Source organism: Mastigoproctus giganteus, chromosome 8 (assembly GCF_048544385.1).
Source record: "Mastigoproctus giganteus isolate SK-2022 chromosome 8, ASM4854438v1, whole genome shotgun sequence".
In the NCBI taxonomy this organism is placed as follows: domain Eukaryota; kingdom Metazoa; phylum Arthropoda; class Arachnida; order Uropygi; family Thelyphonidae; genus Mastigoproctus; species Mastigoproctus giganteus.
The window spans coordinates 67,462,792-67,490,082 of record NC_143582.1 but is presented as its reverse complement, the minus strand read 5'-3'; the positions used below and the strand labels follow the sequence as shown (position 1 = coordinate 67,490,082).

At 37.4% G+C, this 27,291-nt stretch overlaps 1 protein-coding gene across 4 annotated transcripts in view; it reads right to left on the bottom strand.

Moving 5' to 3' along the window:
- The window catches only part of LOC150081594 (cell division cycle and apoptosis regulator protein 1-like), a 550,339-nt gene that overhangs the window by 385,110 nt on the left and 137,938 nt on the right, over positions 1-27,291 (bottom strand). For all 4 annotated transcript variants that reach the window (XM_090380560.1, XM_090380561.1, XM_090380562.1 and 1 more), the window contains one exon: positions 17,199-17,485. In XM_090380560.1, the coding sequence (XP_090236686.1) occupies positions 17,199-17,485 (287 nt within the window). The remainder of the gene's footprint in view (positions 1-17,198; positions 17,486-27,291) is intronic.

Here is a 27,291-nt window from a genome sequence, read left to right as displayed (position 1 = left end):
TTGGCAAAATCATAGACAATCCGGAAAGAACTGCAGATGACCTGAACATGTATTTTGCATCGCTTTACAATTGAAAATACACTAGAAGCAAGTTGTTATTTTTTGGTGCAAGAGCTACTATGGCAAAATTGTGCCACTGGAAGCAAGTAAAAACAGAAAGAGCCAAAGGGAGAACTGGGCTGCATTCTGAGGCTGAAAGAGAACAACAACAACAATGCTCCTGGTGTAGATGGGGTTCCATTCAGTTATATTAAAGAATGCAGCAAGGAGTTCATCATACCATTACGACTGCTACAAAATTCATCACCAGACTCCATGTTGAATTGTTTGAACTGGAAAAATGCAATTCCTCACCCATTCATAAGGGAAAGGTAAGTTAGAACTAATCACGTAAGAATTTCATTCTGATCTAAGTGTTTAGGGCATTTCAATATTGTATACTTAGATTTTAGATTCTATATCTAGATTTTTGGCAATGCTCCTAATTTGGTTCTCCGCTATCATACATTTTGGAGAGTGCTGGGATTACCGGGAAGATCCTCAATTGGATTAGGGCAGGTATTCTCAATGGGGGAGTGAAAAATAATGGAATTACAATGGTTTCTGGCCCTCCAAAGTTCAACCCTACTCGACAACATCTTATTCCTTAATATTGAATTTCTCTCATTGGGTTTTCTTTCCCCTGAGACAACTGATTTTTAACATATAGGTCTATTATTTTAGGAGCGAGTGAGAAATTTTGATAAAAGGAAGATAATGGCTTGATTTAATTCACACCTTTGCTTTTCATAGGCATTAAATGCCTAAGTAATGTCGCCACAATCCTTGTCGTTTGCACCTTTCTGACAGCTGCAACCTTGGCAGCGGCGTGGTGAGCGTGGTTTATTTATTTATTTATTCTTTTGTTTCATTGGTCAATATGAGGCATGGATGGGATGAGGAAATGTTTCAGTCTATTGTTTCTACTTCCTAAGCAACAATTAGTATTGATTTATTGTTTCCTTGTGGAAGTTGTTTATTTTTGATCCACAGTGCTTTTGTGAGTGACATGGGCTATGAGAGTTAAATAAAAATAGTTTATATTTTATTATTTAATTCTTTGTAGTTATTCATCCCATCATCAATCATGTCAAGTGCTGAAAAGAAAGTGTCGACAGTATCTGGATGAATATCTAGCTCAGTGGTTTTCAACCGGGGTGCCGCAACAACATTCCAGGGGTGTCACGTAATTTGGGTTAAATTACTTAAACTTATTATTTTTTAATTTATATGTTTATTTCATTATAAAAAGGTGTACAGTATCTTTTTAATTTTGTGATCTATAATTGATCTTTACTTAGTACCTCTATATAAAGAATAAAATTAAATACTGTATATATATAATTTGTATCATGAAATGTAATTTTTATAATTATATTATTGTAATAAATATCATATAACATATATATTTTTTAATATTATATATATATGTGTGTGTGTGTGTGTGTGTGTGTGTGTGTGTGTGTGTGTGTGTGTGTGTGTGTGTGTGTGTTATACACAGAGAGAGAATCAGATCTAACAGGCAGAAAATTGAGTAGGGGTGCTGCAAAATAAAATATATTACTTAGGGGTGCCGTTATTAAAAAAAAGGTTGAAAACCACTGATCTAGCTTATGGTTTTATCAAAAGCCCATTCGAATCAAGACAGCCTATTTGTCTTATGTGTAAAGTTCTTTTTCAAATGAGGCTATGAAACCATCAAAACTTTTAGATCACTTAAAAAGGAAACATCCTGATAAAGTTGGTAAACATATTGAATATTTAAAAAATTTAAACCAGAATTTTGCACAATGTAACATTGTTACTTCCTAATTTAAGAAGTACACACAAACAAATGACGATGGAATGACTGAGTCTTATAAAATTGTAAAAATCATTGCAAAAACTGGCAGTGCTCATACAGTTGCTGAGACTTATACAACACGCATTAGAGACTGATTTCAACCGTGATGCATGAAAACCCTTCCAGCATTTTAAAAGCATTGCCATTGAGCAACAATACAATTCGAAGCCAAATCGATGAGATGTCAGCAAACATTGAAGAGCAGCTAACTGACAAACTAAAAATGAGAAAATTTTCTATTCAGATTGATCAATATAAACAATTTTTTTTTTTTTTTAAATGTGAACCCCAAACACGAGAGGTATTACAACCTATAATACTTAGTACCGTGCTTGGGTTGGAGGTTGAGAAGACGAAAGAAGATATTTGTTGACATTGGACTTGAACTTCTGTAGATTGTAATTTTCAGGAAATACGTATGAAGGAAGGTTGTTCCAGAAAACGGCAGTTGAATGAATAAACGAGGAAGATGAAAAGTTGGTTCTGTGGGTTTGAAGTTGGACAGTAAATGGATGTTGGCTGGTGGTGGCACGTGTTCGGACTGTTTTGAAAGAGAGAGCGGGAATTATAGAAGCCAATTCAGAAGAACAGTGCCCATGGAAGTATCTGTAGAAGAGGCATGCAGCAGAAACAGTGCGTCTATGAGACACTGAGTGGAGAGACTCTGTTAGAGATGAATCATTAATTAACCTAACTGTCCTCTTCTGAATGGAATCAAGAAGCCTGAGAGAGGTTTTGGGGGCACCGCCCCAGATGTGGGAACAATATTCCATGGCAGGGCGGATTTGCGATTTATACACAGTGAGCAGCTGTTTAGAAGAAAAGTAACGCCGAGAGCGAAAGAGAAAACCAAGTTTTTTAGATGCAGAGGAAGCAATATTTGTAATGTGCTTGTGCCAAGAGAGATTAGAAGTCAGGGTAATCCCCAAAAGAGATATATCCTTTTGCCTAGAAATCGGAGTGTCACTAAAGATAAGCATAGGAGCAGAAGAATCCTTTTTTCGAGATATAAGACAAGACTGAGTTTTAGAAGGGTTGAAATCAACTAAGTTGTCTTTGCCCCACTGGAGAATTACCTGAAGATCGGCATTTAAGGAATTGGTAGCAGATTTTCGAGAAGTTGAAGCTGATTGAGCAGGACAAGGTTTCTCAAAATGGAAAGTTGAATGCAATGTGCTATCATCGGCAAAACTATGGATAGGATTTCCAGTCAATGGAAGAAGGTCATTGATATACAAAAGGAAAAGAGTGGGGGAAAGAACTGAACCTTGGGGGACACCGGCATTAGTGGAGAAGTTAGAAGACAGAGAGCCATCTACCATCACCCTCGGTGAGCGATCAGAGAGAAAACTGGATAACCAATTACTAAAAACAGTTCGCAAACCATAAGATGGAAGCTTGTTTAGAAGACCTTTATGCCAAACACAATCAAAAGCCTTTGAGATGTCAAGAACAACTACTTGTGTTTCACCGAACCTTTCCATTGAATTAGTCCATAAATGGGTAACATAAGCCAGAATATCACCAGTGGATCAACACTGACGGAATCCATACTGGTGATCGTTGATCAGACGGAGGGTTTCTAGGTAATTTAAGAGTTGGCGGTTAATTGATTTCTCCATTACTTTAGAAAGAGTAGAAGTAATTGCAATGGGACGATAATTGGATGGGAGGGATTTGTCACCCTTTTTAGGAACTGGCTGGATATGAACAAGTTTCCAAGCAGAAGGAAAAACACCTTTGGAATAAGAAAGTGAAAAAAGTCGGCAAAGAATAGGAGTAAGTTCAGGAGCACAGGTTTTGAGAACAAGTGGAGAAATACCATCATGACCTGGAGCTTTCTTAGCATCAAGATTCATCAAATTCCTTCTGATATGCTTTTGACGGAAGAATACAGGAGGCATTGAATGGAGCGTGTTGGGAATGGTGGGAGGTGTTTTACCAAGATCATTAATACATGAGCTGGAAGAAAATGGGATGCTAGGAGGTCAGCTTTATCCTTGGCTGAAGTGACAACAGAACCATCTGGTTTGGACAGAGGTGGGAGCAGAGATGGGCAAAAGTTGCGGCCAATAGCTTTGGGAAGAGACCAGAATGCTTTGAGAAGAGACCAGAATAGCTTTGGGAAGAGACCAGACCAACTCCACTAATCACTTGGAGCTCTGTCAAAGAGCTCCAAGTGATTAGTGGAGTTGGGAGAACGGTAGAGACAACATATGAATTTGACACAATGAGGTAGAGAGATTTTAAGCCAGAGAAGATCAAAGAGAGGAGATTCCAAATTGCCAAGTCTCTGACAGGGAATATCAGAACAGACATATGCACAAGTACCACCTCTGAGGCGAAAGGAATCATACAGCGAATAATTTGGGTATCTGAGATGAGCAGTAGTTGAATCAACCGATAACTGAGATTCTGTCAAAAAAAGTACATGGGGTTTGGCAGACTGCAAGTGGAAATGGACATCGTTGAGATTAGAATTGAGACCACGTATATTTGTGAAATGAATTAGGAAGTCCTTGGGAGGTTTAGATCTTTTCGCAGATAAGCTTGCTCTATTAGTTTGACAATTCATGGTGTATTCAATAGTAAGAAAAAGTGGGTGGAACATGCTGTATGAAGTAATGAAATTTTTGGATATGGCGTACATGTGGTAAGAATATACCCAGATCCTTGACATAACGTGGGCTCGACAATGCTCCCCGCATACACACTACTCGGACTCCCTCCAGTCACTATCTGGCAGAGTAGAGGTAGCAAGATTATACACTAGCTGATCCGGAAGCCTCCTAGAGAGTTACCAATAGGTTCGGTCCGGTGTACTAACTAGCGGCCGGCCTGCAAACACCGTTTTAGAGCTGTACCCTCGAAATGTAAGGAATATTGGATCTCGGCACGACATTCATCATAACCTCAAAAGTCATCAATCATACTGTATGATGGAAGAGAATTACTAACAATAAGGTCTTTCTAATGGCATACGTTCATTTTTTTGATGATAATTGTAAATTGCAAGAAGAGATATTGATTGTAAAATCTATAGAAACTAATTGTACTGGAGCATCCATTTTTGCTGCTGTAAAGACATGATTTGATGAAAAACAAGTATCATTGGAAAATTTGGTATCCTATGCCACTGATGCTGTTACCTCCATGGTTGTAAAACATAAAAGCTTTATAGCCTACATAAAGGAACTATGCCTCAAAGTTAGCATTAGTAGAGGCATATGATGCAAGAAAGCAAGTATAGAATCAGCCAAAAAAAAAACACCTTCCCATTTCACCCATCCATTCATTCCAAATGCTTGTCTAGTTCTGCCTTGAACTTATTTAAGGTTGGAACAAACTTCCATCTGTCGTAGTGGAGGTTGTAAACCTCCACTACGTTCACATGAGGCGACATCTATTCTAAAATTGTCTTTCCTCAATTTGAATTTATGTTCCCTCATGTGAGTAATCTGAGCAAGAGGAAGCATCTCATCAGCACTGAGCTTGCTCAAACCATTCAAGGCCTTATACACCTCAATTAGATCAACCTTGCAGGTGCCTGGTCTCCAGATGCTGCAATTTGCAGGAACTTAAATCTTTCTTGGTAACAGCAACCCTTTGTTCCACTCACCAATCTCATTGCCCTTCTCTGTACTTGTTCCAGCTGCTCTACATCCTTCCTAAAATGTGGCTTCCAGACCTGTATGCAGTACTCAAGGTATAGCCTGACCACTGCCTTATACAAGGGGACAATCACCTCCTCATCTCTGTTAGCAAAATTTTTGTATATTATTGACAAGACACCATGAACTACTCTTGCAGCCTGTCTGCACTGATAAAAAAAATTTCATATCCAACTGCACAATTATCCCCAGGTCCTTTTCATTCTCTACTACCCTGAGCATAGTACCACACACTTGGTACATTACTCTGGGGTTACTGATACCCACATGCAGTACTTTACATTTGTCAATGTTAAACTTCAGTTGACACCTCAGCCCATCTGCTCAACTTTTCTAGATCCTGTTGCAGTAGTATACTATCATTATTGTCATTAACAACTCTGCCAACCTTAGTGTCGTCTCGAAACTTAGACATTAACCCTGATATACCTTCATCAATATCATTGATAAATACAGAACACAACACTGGGCCCAATGCCGAACCCTGGGGGACTCCACTAATAACATTAGTCCATTGATTACCACTCTGTCTTCTCTCACTCAACCATCCTTTTATCCATTGTAGCAACTTGCCTTTAATGCCATACTGCTCCAATCTGTACAGTAGTCTTCCATGTGCAACAGTTCTTATAATATATTGCATTGTGCACCAACATCATCTGGTTGCAAAAAATATTAGTCCAGTTCTTTACCCATCATTCAGTATAGTCATTAAAACCTTCAATAAAATAAAGTCACACAGCAAATATCATCGCCTTTTCATAAAATTTTGTGTTAATAATGAAGAAGAGTATGTGAGGCTTCTTTTACATACAGAAGTCAGATGGCTTGCTAAAGAAAACTGTCTAACAAGATTTGTAAACCTTTTTGATACGATAAAAAGGAGACATAGATTTGGCCAAGGAGATCAGCAAGCACAAAAACAACAAACTATAAGCCTTTGATTTTTCAAAAACTTAATAAGTATCACTTCAAGTTCAAGGGAAATTATTACAATGATAGACTGCAAACATGTGTTAAAAGCCTTCACTGAAAAACTGGAAATATTTGAAATCAATTAAATGAGAAAACAATTTCATGGTATGCAAGAGTTAGCTGAAATCAATGAATCTCCCACTGAGAATGATCTTAAAAATTATTCAGATCATTCGTGTTCTTTAAAAGGTGAAATGAAAGGTAGATTTTCAGATTTATTTTCTTTTGAAATGAAGCCTTGGATGTTCGATCCAATTGGATGCGATGTGGGTCAGCTGATGAAGAAATTCAAGAACTTGTTGAATTAAAATGTAAAGAAGAATGCAAATATAAATTTCGAAAAGGTGAAATGGCTGAGTTGTGGGGATCAAAAAGAACTAAACTTCTTTATCCAACAATGTGGTCTAGAATGGCCAAAGTACTTCTTTGTTTTCCGATGTCTTGTATTGTTGAAAGTGGTTTTAGTTCAGTAAATATAATATTAACAAAGGAAAGAAACAGAATTGATGTATGTTCAAAATTAGAATTAAATTAGCATTAGTAGAGGCATTTGATGCAAGAAAGCAAGCTTACGCAGCATCAGCCAAAAAAAAAAAAAAAAAACCCACTTCCACTTCACCCCTCTGTTCGTTCGAAATACCTGTCCAGCTGAACCTTAAACTTATTTAGGCTATCAACCTCCACTACAAGGGATGGAAGTCTGTTCCACCAACCAACCACCCGCTGGCTAAAGGCAAATTTCCGCACGTCTATCCTACATCTGTCTTTCCTCAATTTGAATTTATGCCCTCTCAGGTGATTTTTCTGAGCAAGAGGAAGAATCCCATCAGCATTGAGCATGCTCAAACCATTCAAGGCTTTATACACCTCTATCAGATCACCTCGCTGGTGCCTAGTCTCCAGACACTGTAATTTGCAAAACTTAAGCCTTTCTTCGTAAGAGCACCCCTTTGTTCCATTCACTAATCTTTTGCCCTTCTCTGTACTCGTTCCAGCAGCTCTACATCCTTCTTGAAATGAGGCCTCCAGACCTGTATATAGTACTCTAGGTGTGGCCTGACCATTGCCTTATACAAGGGAATAATCACTTCCTTATCCCTGCTGGAAAAATTCCTGTATATCATTGACAATACTCCATGAGCTACTCTTGCAGCCCGTCAGCACTGCTCAGAGAACTTCATATCTGCCTGCACAACCACCCCCAAGTCCCTTTCATTCTCTACCACTGTCAGTGTAGTACCACAGAGTTGATACGTTGCTCTGGGATTGCTGTTTCCCATGTGTAGTACTTTACATTTGTCAATGTTAAATTTCATTTGCCACCTCTCAGCCCATCTGCTCAACCTTTCCAGATCCTGTTGCAGTAGCATAGTGTCAGTAGTGTCCTTGACAACCCTGCCAACCTTTGTATCGTCTGCAAACTTGGACATTATGCTTGATATACCATCATCAATATCATTTATAAATACAGAAAACAATAATGGACCCAACACTGAGCCCTGAGGGACTCCACTAATAACATTAGTCCACGATGAGCAGTGTCCATTGATTACCACTCTCTGTCTTCTCCCCCTCAACCACCCCTTTATCCATAGCAGCAATTTGCCTCCAATGTAACACTGCTCCAATTTGTGTAGCAGTCTTCCATGTGCAACAGTATCAAAAGCCTTTCTAAGATCCAAGTATATAATATCAAAGCTATTCCCTGCATCCAGTTCTTTTGTGACTGCATCATAGTATCCAATCAAATTGGTCAGGCAAGACTTTCCCTTAACAAAACCATGCTGTGTCCGAGCTATAACTGAAGTCTTGTCTAAATGATCCTGCAGTGCTTCTTTAACCAGTGCCTCCATTAATTTTCCTGGAACAGAAGTTAAGCTCACAGGTCTATAATTACTTGTGTCAGCCTTTGATCCTCCTTTGTGAATTGGGGTCACATTTGCACATTTCCAGTCTATGGGTACCTCCCCCCAGTCCAAGGAAGCTCTCATAATTATGGCTAAGGGTTTGCTTACTTCCTTTGCTGCCTCCTTTAATATAACTGGATAGATCCCATCCACCCCGGGTGCCTTTCTTGTGTTTATCTTCAACAGTTTCTCCTCCACTTTACTCCCAGTTATTTCAAGATTCTGTAGCTTACTGCTAGAGTTGAATACACCTCTGGCATTCCCCTCGCTGAATAACTCCTCATGTGTGAATGTCGATGCAAAATATTCATTTAGTTTGTTAGCTACCTGAGCAGGATCATCAACAGTTGACCCATCAATATCAAGTGGACCAATCTGATTCATCCCCTTCCTTCTAGAGTTTACATAAGTAAAGAACTCTTTGCTGTTTTTCTTTGCATCCCTTGCCAAGGATTTCTCGTAATCTGCCTTCGCCTGCCTAACCTCCTTTGTAACTTGGTTGCATATCAACTTGTATCTATCATAGGCTTCTGTGTCATGTGTTAATTTGTAAGTATCCCATGCATTTTTCTTCTCTGCCATATGCCTCATTAGTTCATCTGACATCCATTTTGGCCTAAACCTTGAACAATATTTCTTAGTTGGTATGTAAAGCCTAGTAGCTTCCAAGATAAGTTCTTTGAATGCTTCCCATTTTGAATTTGCTGTTGGTAACATCATCAGTTGGTCCCACCGTATAGAATTTAAATACTGTCTCAGTCCATTGTAGTCGCCTTTACGGAAGCAATAACCCTTCCCTTTACCCCTAATGGTAGTTACCTCTTTGAGTAAATCCCACTTCAGCACACTGTGATCACTGCCACCTAGTGTTTCATTTATCTGCAGATTCTTAATGCATGAAGAATCACTGCTGATAATCAAATCAAGAGTATTACTCCCGCTAGTTGCCTCCCGAACATGAAATTTACTAACATCATACCGAACATTGACCTTTTAGCTAAGAAGCATCAGGTTCAGGGATCCCATTGAATAAAAAGAGTAAGTATAAAGTATTTTCTTGTTTAAAATTTCATGGTGGCGATTAGGAAAAAAATTGTCTAAAAAAGCTCTTTAGGAGGCGATAATTAAAAAAGGTTGAGAAACACTGGATTGGGGGCTAGCCAAGAGAAAGGACACAAGCCTCGTAATTAATGACCATTCTTCAGAGTGGACTGATATAGCAATCAGGATCCTCAGGGGTTTCTTCCCTTGTTCCTCTCGTTTCTGAGTTTTCTCAATGATAGTGATAGGACTATACAGGAAAAGCTGTATAATCCTATCACTATCTAGCTGGCAAATTATTTAAAGGTAGGCATGATCAGGTCCTGTCTTTTTTTTTTTTTTTAATGAAAACCCCAAACACGAAAGGTATCAAAAACCTATAGTACTTAGTACCGTGCATGGGTTGAAGGAGAAGTATGGCGGGAGGGGGATGCCGGAAACTTTGCTCTAGAGACTAAACATGGGTTTCTACCTTTAAATAGCCTGGTAGCATAGCCTGGTCCTAATAAATAATCAGAATAGCATGGTCCTGATAATGATAATCAGCCAGGCTATGCTGTGTCAGAATGTCATAGATCAGTTACATATACAGTCTGAAAGAATGCAACTGAAGTTCAATTATTAAATGTAAGGTTTTGCATTTGCAAGAAAAAAAAAACAAACTGGGAGTGAATATAGATGTGAGGACATGGAACTAAATGTGGTTCGGCGTGAGAAATATTTAAGGTTATGATACCAGCAGATAGAAAGTTTTCCTTGCAGTGTAAACGTGCAGCCAGAAAGGTTCAGATTATACTATCACTGATCAAGAGGAATTTTTCTGGCAGGGAGAAGAATATTATTATTCATCTTTATAAAACAATGGTGAGATCTCATTTGAAATAATGTACTGAAGCATAGCAGACTCACCTAAAAAAGGACACTGAATTTGTGGAGAGGGTCCAAAGAAGGGCAACTATATTGGATGGGCATACTAAAGGCTGTCATTATGAAGAATATCTTAGCAGATATGGAATGCAGAGTCTGGAAATTAAACATCTCAGGGGTGGCCTGGCATATATGTTTAGGGAACTTAAATGAGGGAAGTACAGGGTAGGTGATCCATTTGAAACAACATAAAAGTAAAAAAAAATTAAAACAAAAACTACTTCATGTATTTTATTCAAATTTTGAATGAAGATAACTGAAACTCCCAAGTTTTCACTGGATCGCAACATGACCTCCTTGGTTTATACAGCATATGCAATATTGGGCAACCAGAGTTTACCAAGTGTTATCCATCATTTGTAGTGTGATTGATTCGAACGCAACAGTGATCCTCCTTTTCAGGTCATTAATACCCTCTCAAACATTTATTTGGAATATACAAGGTTCTTAATGCAATCCCACACAAAAATGTCAGCCGGGGTAAGGTCAGGTGAATTTGATGGCCAAGCAATGGGTCCTCCACAGCACACCAGTTTTCACTAGATGTTTGATTAAGGAAGTTTTGCACTTCCACAGCCCAGTGTGGAGGTGCACTGTCCTGCTGTGCTGGAAAATGATACTGTTCAAGCAAGGGGGCCCAGCAAATTGTCAGCTCAGCAAGAAGAAAGGCTTAAACACTTTATTACGTGTAACCGAGTACCACTATCCTTGGACCAAATAACTGCATTATGCATTGATCTTTCCAGACACGTGAAAGGTGGCCTCATCACTAAACACTCATCTGTCACTAACTTTTCACACACAAACGTTGGGAAGGTTAAATGGGATACATGATATCACTGTTGTAGAGCCTGCACACACTGCATGATACATTTTCAGATAACATCACACTATGTGTCAGCAGGTGGCATAAGGCACACCTGTTTCTCTTGACAAACACCTTAAAAGACTTGCTGGATTTTTCACAATAACTTGTTGTACATGGGCTTCATCACACTTCCACCATAGCATAGTCTTACAAGTGCCAGTATCCTCAAATTTTTGACACCACCTCTTGATGTTTCGATGTGAAGGAGCTTTGCAAACACCATACACTCATCTGTATTCAATGTTGTATACATGTAACATTTTGAAACTGTGCATACTATTAAACACACTTTGCTTGCTGTTTGGTTGTTGGTGTGCCGTTTTGAAATGTCTGTTACAGCAGTGCCTCTATTGGTCGTATTTAATAGTGACATAGTAACAGTAAACTCCCAGTGTTCCTGTTCATATAAATAACAAAACAAATAATAAAAATGAGCAGCATAGTGATATAACAATGTTATATGTTTATGATGTTTCAAATGGATCACCTTGTATATTTGTAGTGGGCAGGCAACAAGAGGCCACAGATATAAAATTATGGGAAGCACTAGAAGATTAGATCTCATGAAGTTCATCTTCTGTCGGTGTTACTGATCACTGGAATCAGCTGCATACAGATAGCTGGAGTAGAGAATCTGACAAGAGTTAAAATATGAGGCAGTCACTTGGGGGTCTGAGACTCAACAGTTTTTTTGCATGCAGAAAAAAAAAATTATTAAAAGGAATATTCAAAACAGGCAAAATTCATTTATGTTACCTAATTGAACCATTCCTTTTGTTTGTTCCTTCTAACAACTGGCCCACTCCTTCTTTACACCTTTGTTAGTCTGCATCAGTTGATTAAAAAATTTAGCACAACTGCTTACTTAGTTGTAAATTCACAAGAAAGAATAGCTGCCAACTTTAGACTTTAAAAAAAATTGTAGATCAAACATTTGTAAGCAGGATGAAAATGGGAAGTTTTTTGCCCAAAAAACAGGTGAAAAGCTGAAGGTTTTTCACATTGTTTTGGGAAACGGATAGAAATGATGATGAAAAACATCTATTGTTTCATCATTTCTTTATGACAAGCAGTATACTGGAAACTTGTCCACAAAAAATTTCAAATCTGAAAATGATGCACTGCCAAATGATGAAATTTGTGCTACCTCTTCGGCATTTATAAGAACATTTTTTAATGGAAACTTGCGCACCATGTTAATTACATGCCATAGAGTAATTCCTCAGTGAGAAAATGAACAGAATCTTGTTTTAGACTCATTACAACCTTGACAGTCAAACTTCCTATGACTAAGTCAGATTCATCCTTCTGGTTTAGTTTTCTATGGTAATCAATATCCAAAATGAAAATGGAAGATCTGAAAACTGTTGGTAAACAGATTTGCACATAATATTCTTCAACATATCTAGGAGTAACAACTTCATTACATGTATGTGAGGTATGTTTGGATTTAAAACAAACAAGGAAATTCATTTATTCGATTTTCTTGTTTCCATCCTAGAATCATCAGCTTCCTCAGCCTGTTTACAGTCTTTTCACCAGAAGTTTGCGATTCGGAAGCTAAGTTCATCAGTTTGTCTTCTTACAAAACTTTTGGATCATGAAGTGAATCTGAACATGAGTCAGTGTGACTCACTAGTGATCACATACTTTTTATAGTACTTTTCAATTTGGGGTATGAAAAGTTCTCTTAATGCTTTTCTAGCCACTTCTAACCACTTCTTTAAACAGACTTGTAAAAGGTAGTCACGGTTCTACCAATCAAGTTACACATTTAACCAGTGACAGCCAAGAGGTATACACATGCTTCAAAATCTTTTTTAACTTCAATGGCATACATCAGTTGAAAGTGCTTAAATCTTTCCTTTTAGCTCTTCTTTCTGACAGTAGTCAATTTTTTAAAAGTATTCATCCACTTACACAGGAAGGCATGCAGCTCTCTTTTCAGCACAAAAATTAATAAGGTGATAAGGTGACAAGGACAGCCTATTAACACCAAGTGTTCAATTTCCTCTTTTAATACCCTTGGTAGTCCAGTTTTTAGGCTTATCATAACAGTTGCATTATCAACACTAAGTGCCAGGCAGTTTTCTGAAGGAATCCCAGAGGTTTTCAGGTAAAGGACGGATATCCAATGTTGTACTCATCTGAGTGAGGTTCCAGCACTGGTTCTGAGAGCAAGCTGCTTTTGGGTTGCTTTTTTATTATTATTAAAAAAAGTAACCTCAATGGGTTACAGCTTGAAATCGCTTCAATTTTTGCCTTCTGTAGTGACAGAAAATGGCCCATTTTTTTTGCACCATCATTACATCTTTCCTTATCCATGCAATTTCACTAACAACGACTGGTATTCTTCCATAACTGGTTTTTTTTTTTTTTTTTTTTTTTTTTTGCCATTTCACTATCGGCAAATGTATTTCTTCTGAACAGCGTGCGTGCGTGCGTGCATGCATGCATGCATGTGTGTGTGTGGGCGCGCGCGTGCATGCAGAATCAACACACCCCAGGGAAATCACGTTCTATCACAAAAAATACAAATGAAAAATCATCACCACAAAATGTAACATCTGTTTTTGTATTTCTTTATAGGTACTGCATGTTCTCATTACCCTTATTTGTTTGCAAAAATTCTCACTATATAACATTTTCTGCTGCTTGAAACTGAAAAATTACATCTACATATGGTACACAAGACAAACATTTTATTCTTTTTAGATTTTACGATGCAAGGGAAATCTTTCGTATCTTCTGAAATTTTATTGTATTTCTTCTTACTGAAAAACATTGTTAATTTGCTATCAGATTATTGTCCATAATAGAGAACAATGTTATTAATGAGCATTTCTATTTTGCAATGTAGTCTACCACAGCACACCTCACAGCCAATTCTTTAACAAAAATAAGCAGAGACCTGCAGAATTAAATAATTTACTAATATAGTTTTATTTTTAAAGCATTTTAGGGCTAAAGCCTCAGGTTGTGTAGAAGTTAATTGACATACAAGTTAGTGCAAATGCATCATTTTATATGCAGTGAACTACTAAAGTAGCTAAGAATTGGTATCATTTAAGTATATCTCATATTGTGAATACCTTCACGTGTTGCCATAATACTGCACTACCTCAAAAAAGTAACACTTCACCAACAGAGAAGACTATTGCATAATGTAAAATGATATAATTAAAAGCTTAAAATGCTTTTAAGTTTAATCTAGTTGCACACCATCAGGCTTCTTTCATATTGTGAAGTTATACTCCATAACTGGATTGTCATCATTGCAACACCAAGGTACCTGCCCACCCACCAATGAGAAGCCAATAAGCTTCTCACTGGTGGGTGGGTGGGCAGGGAAACAGTGCCAACCGAGAATAAGTGACAATAGTCTTCTCCATTGGTGAAGCATTACTTATTCGAAGAAGTGCAATATCGTGGAAACTCGTTGTGAAGGTATTCACAATATGAGATATACAGGGTGGCCATAATTAAAGTATCCCTATTCAGAGCTCTCTGTATCTCTAAGTAATAAGCAGAATGCCACCAAAATTAGTAAGTAAACTATTCAAGGCAAGGGAAGAAGGATCCTGTGGAAAAAAAAAAAAGTTCCAAAATCTGCTGATGGGGATAATATGACGCTGTACAAGAGGAAAGACATGACAAAGTACCAACATATAAATAACTAAGACAAACCTTAATGTAATTACAAATTTTATTTGTGCTCTTTGCAAAAAAACAGAAAGAAACTGAATTGCATTAAAGTTTTAAATCCAAACTAAAAAATAAGACAACTAAGAGATCAGAAATTTGCATAAATCTGAGTTAATTTAATTTTCCCAGCAGCAGAAAGCTATAAAGGCACAATGCGAACATCGCAAGCATATTCTGCAAGTTTACTGTTAACTATGCATCTCACTCTGCCTGATCGCGCTTTAAGTGTGAAGTTCTTCTACGGTAATGGATGCGATGCAGCAGCCGCTCTGCGTGAATTTAAACACTGTAAGAACTTCTGTCAAGGTCCTTTATCAGCTGCTGCAGTTAGAAGGATGATTAACTAATTTGAGAAAACTGGGTCCTTTGTTGTTAAGCCTGGAAGAGGAAGGAAGCCTGTTTCACCTCAGGTAGCATAAGAAGTTACAATGGCAATCGTTGAACGATCCATGAATACAGTTGCTGGAATTAGTAGCAGTGCATGGGGAGTAGCGAGGCAATCAGATGCCCCATATCCCACTGTGTGGAGAATTCTTCGGAAACTAATCCACTATTATTCATACAAGATCAGTTGCCAGCAGCAGCTACAAAGAGTCGATCCTGAAAAACGAATGCATTTGCTCTAATGTTTTTGGCCAGAATGGAAGTGGACGATGCATGGCCATGGAACATTCTTTGGGGGGGATGAGGCCCATTTTTATCTCAACTGGGACTATCAACACTCAAAACTGCCGAATATGGGTTTCAGAAGCACCACATGTATTCAGCAAATCCCATTGCACTTGCCGAAAATCACCGTCTGGTGTGGTGTGACTTCAAATTTCATCCTAGGGCCATACTTTACGAGGAATTGCACTCAGCAGGAGCAGCCAGCTGTTCCGTTACAGCACAAATATATCATCACATGCTGAGCAGTTTCATTATTCCTCAACTGCAGCAAAGACGATGCCTGGATGAGACAATTTTTATGCCAGATTGGGCTCCTCCTCATATTGCACGACCAGTACAATAACTTCGCCAGCATCACTTTACTGCAGAAAGAGTCATTTGTTTCCCAGTGAATGGCCATCATGTTTGCCTGACCTTACACTGTGTGATTTTTGCTGTGTGGGGGTCACCTCAAGGCCAATGTCTATCAAGGATGTGTCTCTAACCTGGCTGTCTTAAAGGACAATGTAATGCAGCATGTGAGGAACATTACTCCAGAGATACTGCATTCTGCAGTCAAGCACACTGTGCACAGAATGCAATTTCTGGTCCAGAACAATGGTAATCACATTGAAAATCAACTCCACGATCAGTGACATCATTGACCATCAGGAGAAAACTGGGAGTGAGTTTGGAGCTGTGAAATCATTTCCTCTGGCAGTTTAGTTCAGTTTCTTTCTGGTTTTTTTTTGCAAAGAGCACAAATAAAAATTTGTAATTACATTAAGGTTTGTCTTAGTTATTTATACGTTGGTACTTTGTCATGTCTTTCCTCTTGTACAGCATCATATTATCCCCATCAGCAGATTTTGGAACTTTTTTTTTTTTTTTTTTTTTTTTTTCACAGGATTCTTCTTCCCTTGACTTACTAATTTTGGTGGCATTCCCTTATTACTTAGAGCTACAGAGAGCTCTGAATAGGGATACTTTAATTATGGCCATCCTGTACTTAAATGATGCCACTTATTAGCTACTTTAGTAGTTCACTGCATACTAAAATGATGCATTTGCACTAACTTGTACATCGGTTTTATTTTATTACTTTTTTTTTGTAAAAAGAAACAAACTTTTTCACCAACTATATTACAACAGTGGGATGGAAAAGGATCAAATCGAGTACAAAAAATCAATGGATCCTCCATCCCAGAACCAGAGAGCTGGCAGTTATGAAAAAACTATCACTCCTTGGTTTTGACTTCCCCCCACCTTTTAAGAAGCCTTATCATGGTATCTTGTTTCAGATTTCACACAAGCTGAGGATCCACTAGCACAGCATGCGTTTTTTGCAACTGCCTCTATCAAGGCAGTGGAATTCTATTTTTAAGGAAAATATCTATGCAAAGCAAAATAATGAAATGTATATCTTAAAATTGAAGAATCAGATTAAGAGATCAAACATCAGCAAGGGCCCACTGAATGGATTTCTACTTACTCTGCTTCACAGAGATATCCTATACAAAGACATTTTATTTACATATACTAAAATAAGTTCAAATGGCAAGACAGTTTCTCACCTAATCTGAAAGAAAACATCTTCGTCAACAAATCCAAAGTTATCATGTAACTTAGTCACTGTACCAGTGAAGACTCTCTGCTTTGGTTGCTGTTGGGGTGGTTGCTGTTGTGGCTGTGGTTGGGGTTGTGCTACAGCTGCATGAGCTTGTGGAGCTTGAAACTGTGCAGTCTGACCCAGAAGACGAGGTGCAGGATAACTAACTGTACCCACTTGGGTAGTTGCTAAAGTTGTGGGAAGAGCTAATCCTGGTTGAGGCAAGCGAGCTAATTCTACAACCATTCCAGCCTGTAAAGTAGAAAATATAAAACAATATTATATACTACAGTACACTGTTTTGAAACTTTTAAATAATTCTGGTTTGGAGGGGTTTGTCCCCATTCATTAAAATTATATTCAAATTTAATTTAGATATAAAAATTATATGACATTTTACTCCATATTATCCAACGGGTTTGATCATAATCAAGTGGTTAGTATGGAAGAACACAGTCTCATACCCAATGTTCAAATCCACAAAATACGGTAATATTCTTGTACCCTTTCTTGTGTACCGCATGATCCTATGCAACCATCCCATAATACAGGGTGAAACAATGGAATGCACATCTTAAACATTGAGGGTAACTGAAGATTCACTTAAGAAATCACAAGCAAGGACCCTTGAATGGGTTTCTATTGAACCTGCCTAATACCCATGTTCTTTATTCTGTGCACTCAAAATAGTCATTTGATGCTCAACATAATTTTTATAGGCAACTTCAACTTAAACCATTAAAATCTGCAATGTAGAAGCACGAAAAAATGTTCACAGAGACTGGGAATGCAAATGTTATGAGTCGTATTCACATGTCAACTGAGGAATATTTAGCAAAGGTTAGGGAGAGCCATGGTCCACATAATTCACTATGACAGCTTACACAACAAAAGAATGTCATACAGCAATTGTGAAGTGGTGAGGAAATTAAAGCTATTTCCACACAAAATGCTGAGGCCTGGTTTCATGTAACTGGGTATGCAAACCCTCAGAATACTCCAACCATGGGTGTAGGGTGAAATTCCCCTACATCCGTGAAGACTGGTAAGTTGTGTGCTTGATTTTTGATTTGGTAGTTGTTGGCGCATCGGCTTCTGTGGCCATATTGCACCTCCCAAGGTTTTTGCAGTACTTTGATCCAAGCCTGAGGCGGGAATCGAACCCGCGACCTTTGGGTTGCCGGGTAGGTACTTTACCCACTCGGCTAGCCCGGTCGGCACGTAAGTTAGTTGTGTGCAATGGCTTGTTGGACCATCTAGTTTTTGAGGAAACAACTTCTTAGGGATACATTAAGCTTGTGTTGTTTTATTAATAGTTACAAGACAAATTGTTTAAACAAAACATTTACCACAAGCAAAACAAAGAGTCATTAAAAATATTAGGACAATTTTTTTCTATGTTGCAACCCCTTTGTACTTTATAATAAAGAAAAGGAATTTGTATCATAAAATCTGTCCCATTTTTGTAAATGCCTGGTTTTGCCTTTTTCTAAACAGAGGTCAAGGCACCTAAGTTACCCTTTTATAAGTTACCTTTCCATTGATTTTATTAAACCCAATAAAAACACAGTTCTTTATAAAATATATAATATAGCAACCATGTCTAAAAACGTGAAATTATAAACAACATACATTAGGGTCAACAATAATCAATATACATTATATTAAAATTAATATTTTTTAAATTTGAGATGTAATATTTAATACATATTTATCTATTAAAATTTTTAACATCTAGGCATCTAAATTAATTAATTCTTAATTCACCCTTAGGTGAGTGATACTGCATACTGATTATTACAGAAACTGGCCCACAAGTTATTGTTCTTCCTTTCAATCTTGGTGGATGACCTTGAAAAAGTTCTTGAATTGTAGGTATACAACATTACGTTTTTTTTTTTTTTTTTTTGTACATAGTTTTAATGTTTTTAGATTTTATACAATGCTATATATTTTATAACTATGTGTACCCCATAGTTTTGCTTAAGTATTTCTAAATGCTTATTTCTTTCAGAGACTCCCTATCTTTTACTAATTCTCATACATATATTATTTCAGATATTTCCTATTATCATATAAATTTTCCAACATATTTCTGTTGATATGGGGCATAATGGTCAGTCTATTTTTGTTATTTTGGTCTTATTTTATTTTATTGTAGTTAGTTTAGTCTCTATTTGTGATATTTCATGTAATTCGGAACTGGCATCTTACGGGGGGGGGGGGGTTCCGCTAAATTCTTATGTAATTGGCTCTAAATTTTAAAATTGATTTATTATTTTGAATTGGATTTTCTAAATTTATTTGGAGATTTTCAGCTACAATTTATAGTCTTACCTTTTCATCTCCCTCCCTGTTGATTAATTATTATGTTTAATTTATTATTTTTCACTCAACAGTTTTGCTATGCTACTGGCATTAATTTTGATTTATATTTAATATCAGTTATATATAATAAATATAATATATGATACCAATGAATTAAAACTTTAAAAATAGTGGGAAGATAAAATAAACCGGATATGTCAACAAAGCATGCAAAGCAGCAGCAAAGGATGGAAATGTATATATATATATATTTCTATATTGTTATAAATATGAGTTACACGACAGCCAAAAGCCAAAAGCAAAGATAGCTGAAATATGAATAAAAGAAATAATTAAAAAATAATTAAAAAATGGTGACCTGTAAAATAAAATAGATTATGTGAAAATAAACATAATGGTAGCTGGTATGAGATAAAGGTGGGCAAATCTGGATATGGTTCAAAAAGGAGAAATAAAGCAAACATGCAATTAAATCTGATGTCAGCAAAGGTAAAAGTTGATACATGATCAGGTATTTCATCAGGGGACTACACCTGTATCAAAAGACTGTGTTTCTATACTTGCCCAAAACTGAGTAAGAGAAGAAAACAAAGCACATAAGATCAAAAAGCAATATATCTCTTACAAAGTATGGACAAGGTAGTCCCTACACAGTATTTATAAAGAAAGTTACGATAAAATTAACTGGATAAAAAATTATTTTAAGTACAATAAGAATAGAAGAAAATGATAAAAGGCTAACATAATGAAAATTAAAAAAGGAGATCTAAAATCAAAAATTAAAATTAAAAGCATTAAAAATTTGAAAGTCCATACCTGAGATACAGAGAAGAAAGGGTTGGAAATGACAGTATAAAAACACTATGTCATTATGATAGCTACAACCACAGCAGTAACTAACAGGGACAATCCTATGCATTAATAATTTATAGTAATCAAACTAATGTGAGAGAGAGGTAAAAGTTGATATACATGATCAGGTATTTCATCAGGAGACTACACTTGACCACGTAGTCCCCTGATGAAATACTTGATCATGTATCAACTTTTACCTTTGCTGACATCAGATTTAACTGCAGTTTTGCTTTATTTCCCCCTTTTGAACCAAATCCAAATTTGGCCACCGTTATCTAATACCAGCTACCATTCCCTTTATTTTCATATAATCTATTTTATTTTACAGGTCACCATTTTTAATTATTTCTTTTATTTATATTTCAGCTATCTTTGCTTTTGGCTGTCGTGTAACTTATATGTATATATATATATATATATATATATATATATATACACACATCTTACTTGAATAAATATATATATTTATTTATTTATCTGAATAAGATGTGTGGCATATAGCTAAACACTCAGTCTGAAATAGTTTGGCAAAAAATGAAGTGAGGAAGGAAGGAAGGTTAGGCGAATCCTGCAATGAGCTAATAGGAGAAACCCACACATATATGAATATGAGTGAGAAGTTGGGGGGGGGGGATACTGGGTGGAATGTACAAATAGAAATAAAGTCTGTTAGACCAATGTGCAGTGTGGCTGACACAAATCTGGCTTTAAGTCAGCCAGTCCAGCAACAGATGACAGAACAGGCATTCTTATTCAGACGTCAATTTTTCAGCTTTCCCAGCTAAATGTAAAATAAACAAATTCGAGAAAGCTGATAAAATTATGGTAATTTCAGGTTCCTCTAAACATAGGCTCATTCTGAGCTGTTTATTCTAATTCATCCTCATCCAATTTCTTCTGGATTAAAAAGGTAAGCAGCAGCCATTATCAATTCACTGCCAGATGGAAGCCTCCTCAACAATTCATTTTAAGAGAACATAACTACAAACTGATGCTTGTGCCGTGCATATACAGTGCAGTCTTCTTTCTGTCACAGCAAGTACTGCACACACTGCTATGGGTCAAGTGTATCAACAGTTAGTAAGCTTTACATAGTTAGTGTGTTTTGTTATTTATTGTGTACCCATATTAAAAATGCCAACATAATCTGCACCGCACTCACACCCATGAGAAAAAGAATACCCTTAACACATTCTCTATTGCGTAGGTGCATATCAATGTATTAAATAGAGTAAAAGGTGGCTTATCAAACACAATGTAACCAAAAAATAAACTGAGCCTGTTTTTCAAATATATTTAGATATTTTTTTTTTATAATTATGCTATATATACACTCAGTGATCACTGAATTATGACTACCCCATCCATAATCGACTATGCTGGATAGCTTGTAGTATAAAAAGAAGGACAGCTTCCTACACTTGGGCAGTGGTAATCTGCATCGGGTCATGAAAGTCAAAATGATAAAGTAGCAGTTATGGGAAGTAGTAAAGATATCACCGAGTTCCAAAAGGGTGTGATTGTGGAAGCTCATGCATTGGGTGCTTCCATATTGGAAAGGCCCACTGTGGTTAAGGTACACAAAGTAGAGGATTATGCAAGGTGGATGTGAGTGGTAAGCAATGGGTGCAGCACATTGTGTGGGCTCAATGGCAAATCACTATGCGACAGTTAACATCGCAATACAATTTAGGGAATGCAAAAACAATATCTCTAATGATGATGTGCCACACACATTCAGATATGGGATTCCAGAGCAGATGACTTAAGAGACACCTGTCTCCTCACCAGTGATCATCAATAACAGCAAATGCTGTGGAGTTGTTGTTCGATACAGTTCATGTTTTGGGAGTGGCATGAGATAGTAAGGTCGTGTTTTGACAACAGCAAGGAATGTCTTGTCACTTGGTTTATTCTGATAGCTGAAAGTGTAGCACTGAAACAGAGCCTGTGAGACTCCTTGGTTGAAAGATTGTGAGAGGGAATTTTGCAAATGAACTTGAAAGGTGCGCATTTCTAAGTACAAAGCTGTTGCTATGTTTGGTTATAAGAATCAATTTTGAACACTTTCGTGATTTGGAGGGCACTCTGGTCACGGAAGAGAACAGTCAGTGGATTCTTGGATGCTATAAAGGGATAAGTATTTTTAATTTTTACCGCATTCTTTGTTAATTAACATACTACATTGTGTTTTACAGAGATATTAAATAGGTTTAGTAGCATTCATTAGCTTCTTATTTTGAATTTAACTAGACATTTTTGGAAGTTACGACTCCTGGTGTTGGTGCCAATATTGTTGAACTAGCCTCCATATTGTAGTCAATAAGAAATAGCATAATGAATATATATATATATATATATATATATATATATCTCTAACTGATAGTGTAAGGTATAATGTAAAATGAAACTGTATTAGGAATCTATTAGCTCATTAGAGTATTATCAATTAATCAAAAATATTATTAATCTTATTAAATTTTACTGATAATTAAATTGTATTTAAATGGAAATCATGACCCAGACTAGAGCTGCGAAGCAAAGATCACAGACTAGCGAGAGTACTGTGACTCGGGGGAGAAACGAAGGGTGCGATTCTCCAAAGCATCACAGTCTCAAAAATGTGCGAAATGTGAAATGTTTGCGAACTTTCTAAAACAGTTTAAGTGATCTAGCCAAGGAGGATGCCTTTGTGTGAGCTAGGTGTCTAGAGTGCCAACTCAGCATTCTGATGGGTGTCTATGAGAGCTTGAGATGTAGGGAAAATGCCTTCGAAGAAATTAATGACAGGTCCATCAAGCTCTCAGCTGGCCAGCTCAATGGCAAAGCTCTCCTGTACATCAGGCAACACAGAGGCAATCTCCAAGGCAGAATGTGCTAGTCCCAAAGAAATTAGTTATTGTTGGTGACTCTATTGTCAGGGAGATGTGGAATATACTGTGCAAGGATAGGTGGAACAGGACCAGTGTATGTCTGTCAGGAATCAAAGCAGATATCTTTTAAGGGCACAAAAGGTGATATTGTTGTACACGTTGGAACTAATGACATTAAGAGTAAGAGATCTGCAGAGTACAGGTCAATGTTGAAAAAAAGTCGCAAGTTAGGGTTGAATGTGAAAGTGTCTGCAGTTCTGCCCAGACACAATGGGAGAGAGTATATGATGAGCCTTGTCAATCAATTCAGCCCTGGAAAGAATGGAAAGGCTCAAGGGGTAGAATTTTTTTCAGCTTGATCTGTGCTTGTTGACAGGAGAGACTGCTTCTACAGTAGATAGGGTACACTTAAATAGAAAGGGTGCAAGAATATTTGCTGATGCTATCGAGGCAGTGTCAGGTGGGTCAAAAAACTACTAGCTTGCGGGAAGATACACAGACTAAAAGGTCAACAATGGCCGCAGGCAGAGGAAAAAGTGAATCTTGCACTGCTTCTATAAAATGAGCAGCAACCTGGAAAGCAAGGCAATGGAGATTTCCAGGACTGCTGGGAGTAATAGTGGAACAAGTAAATACATGGGCTGTGTTAGGGTGACTAAGAGTAGAAACAGGTGCATGTATACTTGCATGTACACCTATGCTAGGAGTACAGTCAATGAATTTAATTCAGTTTGAAGTGCTAGTCAAGACATCTTTTTTTTTTTTTTTTTTTTTGATTTGGTAGTTGTTGGCGCATCGGCTTCTGTGGCCATATTGCACCTCCCAAGGTTTTTGCAGTACTTTGATCCAAGCCCGAGGCGGGAATCGAACCCGCGACCTTTGGGTTGCCGGGCAGGTACTTTACCCACTCGGCCAGCCCGGTCAGCGTCAAGACATCAAAGGCAGATAATGTTGGGATATCGGAGACGTGGTGTCACACAGACATAAGCAGTGCAGAATTGGAATTTGAGGAGTACAATTTGTACAGAAAAGATAGACAGGACAGGAAGGGAGGAGGGGTTACGCTGTTAGTTGAGAAACACATGAAACCTAACGAAGTGCATCCAACTGATGTTGGTGGACAATGCCATGTTGAGTCTGTTTGGTGTGACATAAGCACTGGGAAAGGAAAAATGAGAGTAGGTGTGTGTTTTAGGCCTAATGAATCTGATAAGTATAAAGAACAATTGTGCAGAGAAATAGAGTGGGCCAGTAAATTAGAATATCTTCTAATGGGGAATTTTAACTTTCCAGATACTGACTGGAACTTGCACACTAGCAGGACTTTTGTGGATTTATTGGATGACTGTTTTCTACAGCAACATGTTCAAGAGGCAACCAGAGGGAGTAATACTCCTGATCTGATTATCAGCAGTGATTATTCATGCATTAATAATTTGCAAATAAAGAAACCACTGGGTAACAGTGATCACAATGTACTGATTTGGGAATTACTTAAAGATGTAACTACCATTAAGGCTAAAGGGAGGGGCTTTTGCTGTCGTAAAGGTGAATACAGAGGTCTCAGACAGTTTTTAAATTCTGTACAGTGGAATCAACTGATTCAATGTTACCAACATTGAATTCTAGATGGGAAGCCTTCAGGGACTTAATTTTGAAGGCAACTAGGCTTTTCATTCCAACTAAGAAATACTGTTCAAGGTTTAGGCCTAAATCAATGTCAGATGAATTAATGAAGCGGCTCGTGGCAGAGAACAAAAATGTATGGGATGCATATAAAGTATCAGGTGACACAGAAGCCTATGGCAGATATAAACTAGTCTGTAATCAAGTCACAAAGGAAGTTAGGCAGGGGAAGGCAGATTACAAGAAAATATTTGGCAAAGGATGCAAAGAAAAACAGCAAAGAGTTTTTTACTTATTTAAACTCTAGAAGGAAAGGGATGAATCAGATTGGACCACTTAACATAGATGGGTTGACTATTGATGATCATGCTCAGGTAGCTGATAAACTGAATGAGTATTTTGCATATACATTCACACATGAGGAATTATTCAATGAGTGGAGTGCCAGAAGTTTATCTTACTCTAACAGGGAGCTAAGTGATTTTGTAATAAATGAGAGCAAAGTGGAGGAGAAACTGTTGAAGTTAAACATAAAAAGGCACCTGGAGTGGACGCAATCTATCCTGTAATATTAAAGAAGGCAGCAAAGGAAGTAAGCAAACCCTTACCCATAATTATGAGAGCTGCCTTAGACTCAGGGGAGGTCCCCATGGACTGGGGATGTGCAAATGTATCAACAATTCACAAAGGATGTTCAAAAGGTAGTTCACAAGTAACTATAGACCTGTTAGTTTAACTTGTGTTCCGGGGAAAAAAATGGAATCACTGGTTAAAGAAGCATTGCAGGATCATCTAGACAAGACTGCAGTAATAGTTAAGACAGCACGGGTTTGTTAAAGAGAGGTCTTGTCTGACCAATTTGATTGGATACTATGATGTGGTCACAAAGAAACTATTTTTGGACCACAAAATTATTTGTGCTCCAAAAATAATTTTGATATCATATACTTGGATTTCAGGAAAGCTTTTGATACTGTTGCACATGGAAGACTGCAGTAAAAATTGGAAAGGTATGGCATTAAGGGTAAGTTGCTACAATGGATAAAGGGATGGTTGAGTGGGGATGACAGAGAGTGGTAATCAATGGACACTGCTCTTCGTGGTCAAATATTATTAGTGGAGTTCCCCACAGTTCAGTATTGGGTCCATTGTTGTTTTGTATAATTATCAATGATATTTATCAAGGTATATCAAGTTTAATGTCCAAGTCTGCAGATGATACAAAGGTTGGCAGAGTTGTTAACGACAGTAAAGACTATATGCTACTCCAAATGGATCTAGATAAGTTGGGCAAATGGACTGAGAAGTGGCAACTGAAGTTTAACATTGACAAATGCAAAGTACTGCATATGGGTAGCAATAACCCAAGAAAAACATACCAACTGTGTGGCACTACACTCAGGGAAGTGGAAAGTGAAAAATACTTAAGGTGATTGTGCAATCAAATATTAAGTTTGCTGACAGTGCAGACAGGCTGCCAGGGCAGGTCATGGAATCTTGTCCATGATATATAGGAATTTTGCTGGCAGGTTCAGGGAAGTGATTACCCTGTTATATAAGACATTGGTCAGGCCACACCTATAGTATTGTGCAGAGGTATGGAGGCCTCATTTTAGGAAGGATGTAGAGTTACTAGAACGAGTATAAAGAAGGGCAACAAGATTGGTGAGAGGAACAAAGGATGCTCTTACCAAGAAAGGCTAAGTTCTGCAAATTGCAGCATATGGAGAGTAGACACCTGCAAGGTGATCTGACTGAGGTGTATAAGGCCTTGAATGGGATGAGGAAGCTGAATGCTGATGGGATTCTTCCTCTTGCTCAGATTAAGAACGTGAGGGGGCACAGATTCAAATTGAGGAAATATATTTGTAGAATCATCTATTCTAATGTGCAAAAATTTGCCTTTAGCCAGCAGGTAGTTGATTAGTGGAACAGACTATCTTTAGGCTATCTTAAGTTGACAGCCTAAATAAATTTAAGGCTGAGCTGGACAGGCATTTGAAATGAATGGAGGGTGAAATATGAGGGGTTTTTTTTTTTTTTGTTTTTTTTTTTTGGCTGATGCTGCCATAAAACAATAAAAACAATTAGTAGTTTCCGGTTTATTGGGCTTTTCTGTTAGTGCAATGTAATTATAAACAGAGAGTAAACTCTCGATCTTATTGCATTTGCGATGATACTGATAGCTGGAATTCTGTGGAATTTTATGGTATTATGGTGAAATGTGCTTCCCCTTCACTGAAATCTTCAATCATATAAAAACCATAAATAAATTTTCAGAATCTTTTCTTCATTCCTATTTTTTTGAGCTTTGTAAAATTGTTAATCTGTGTCTGACTTGCATGTATCATGTTAGTTGCAATTTGTGTGTTCTTT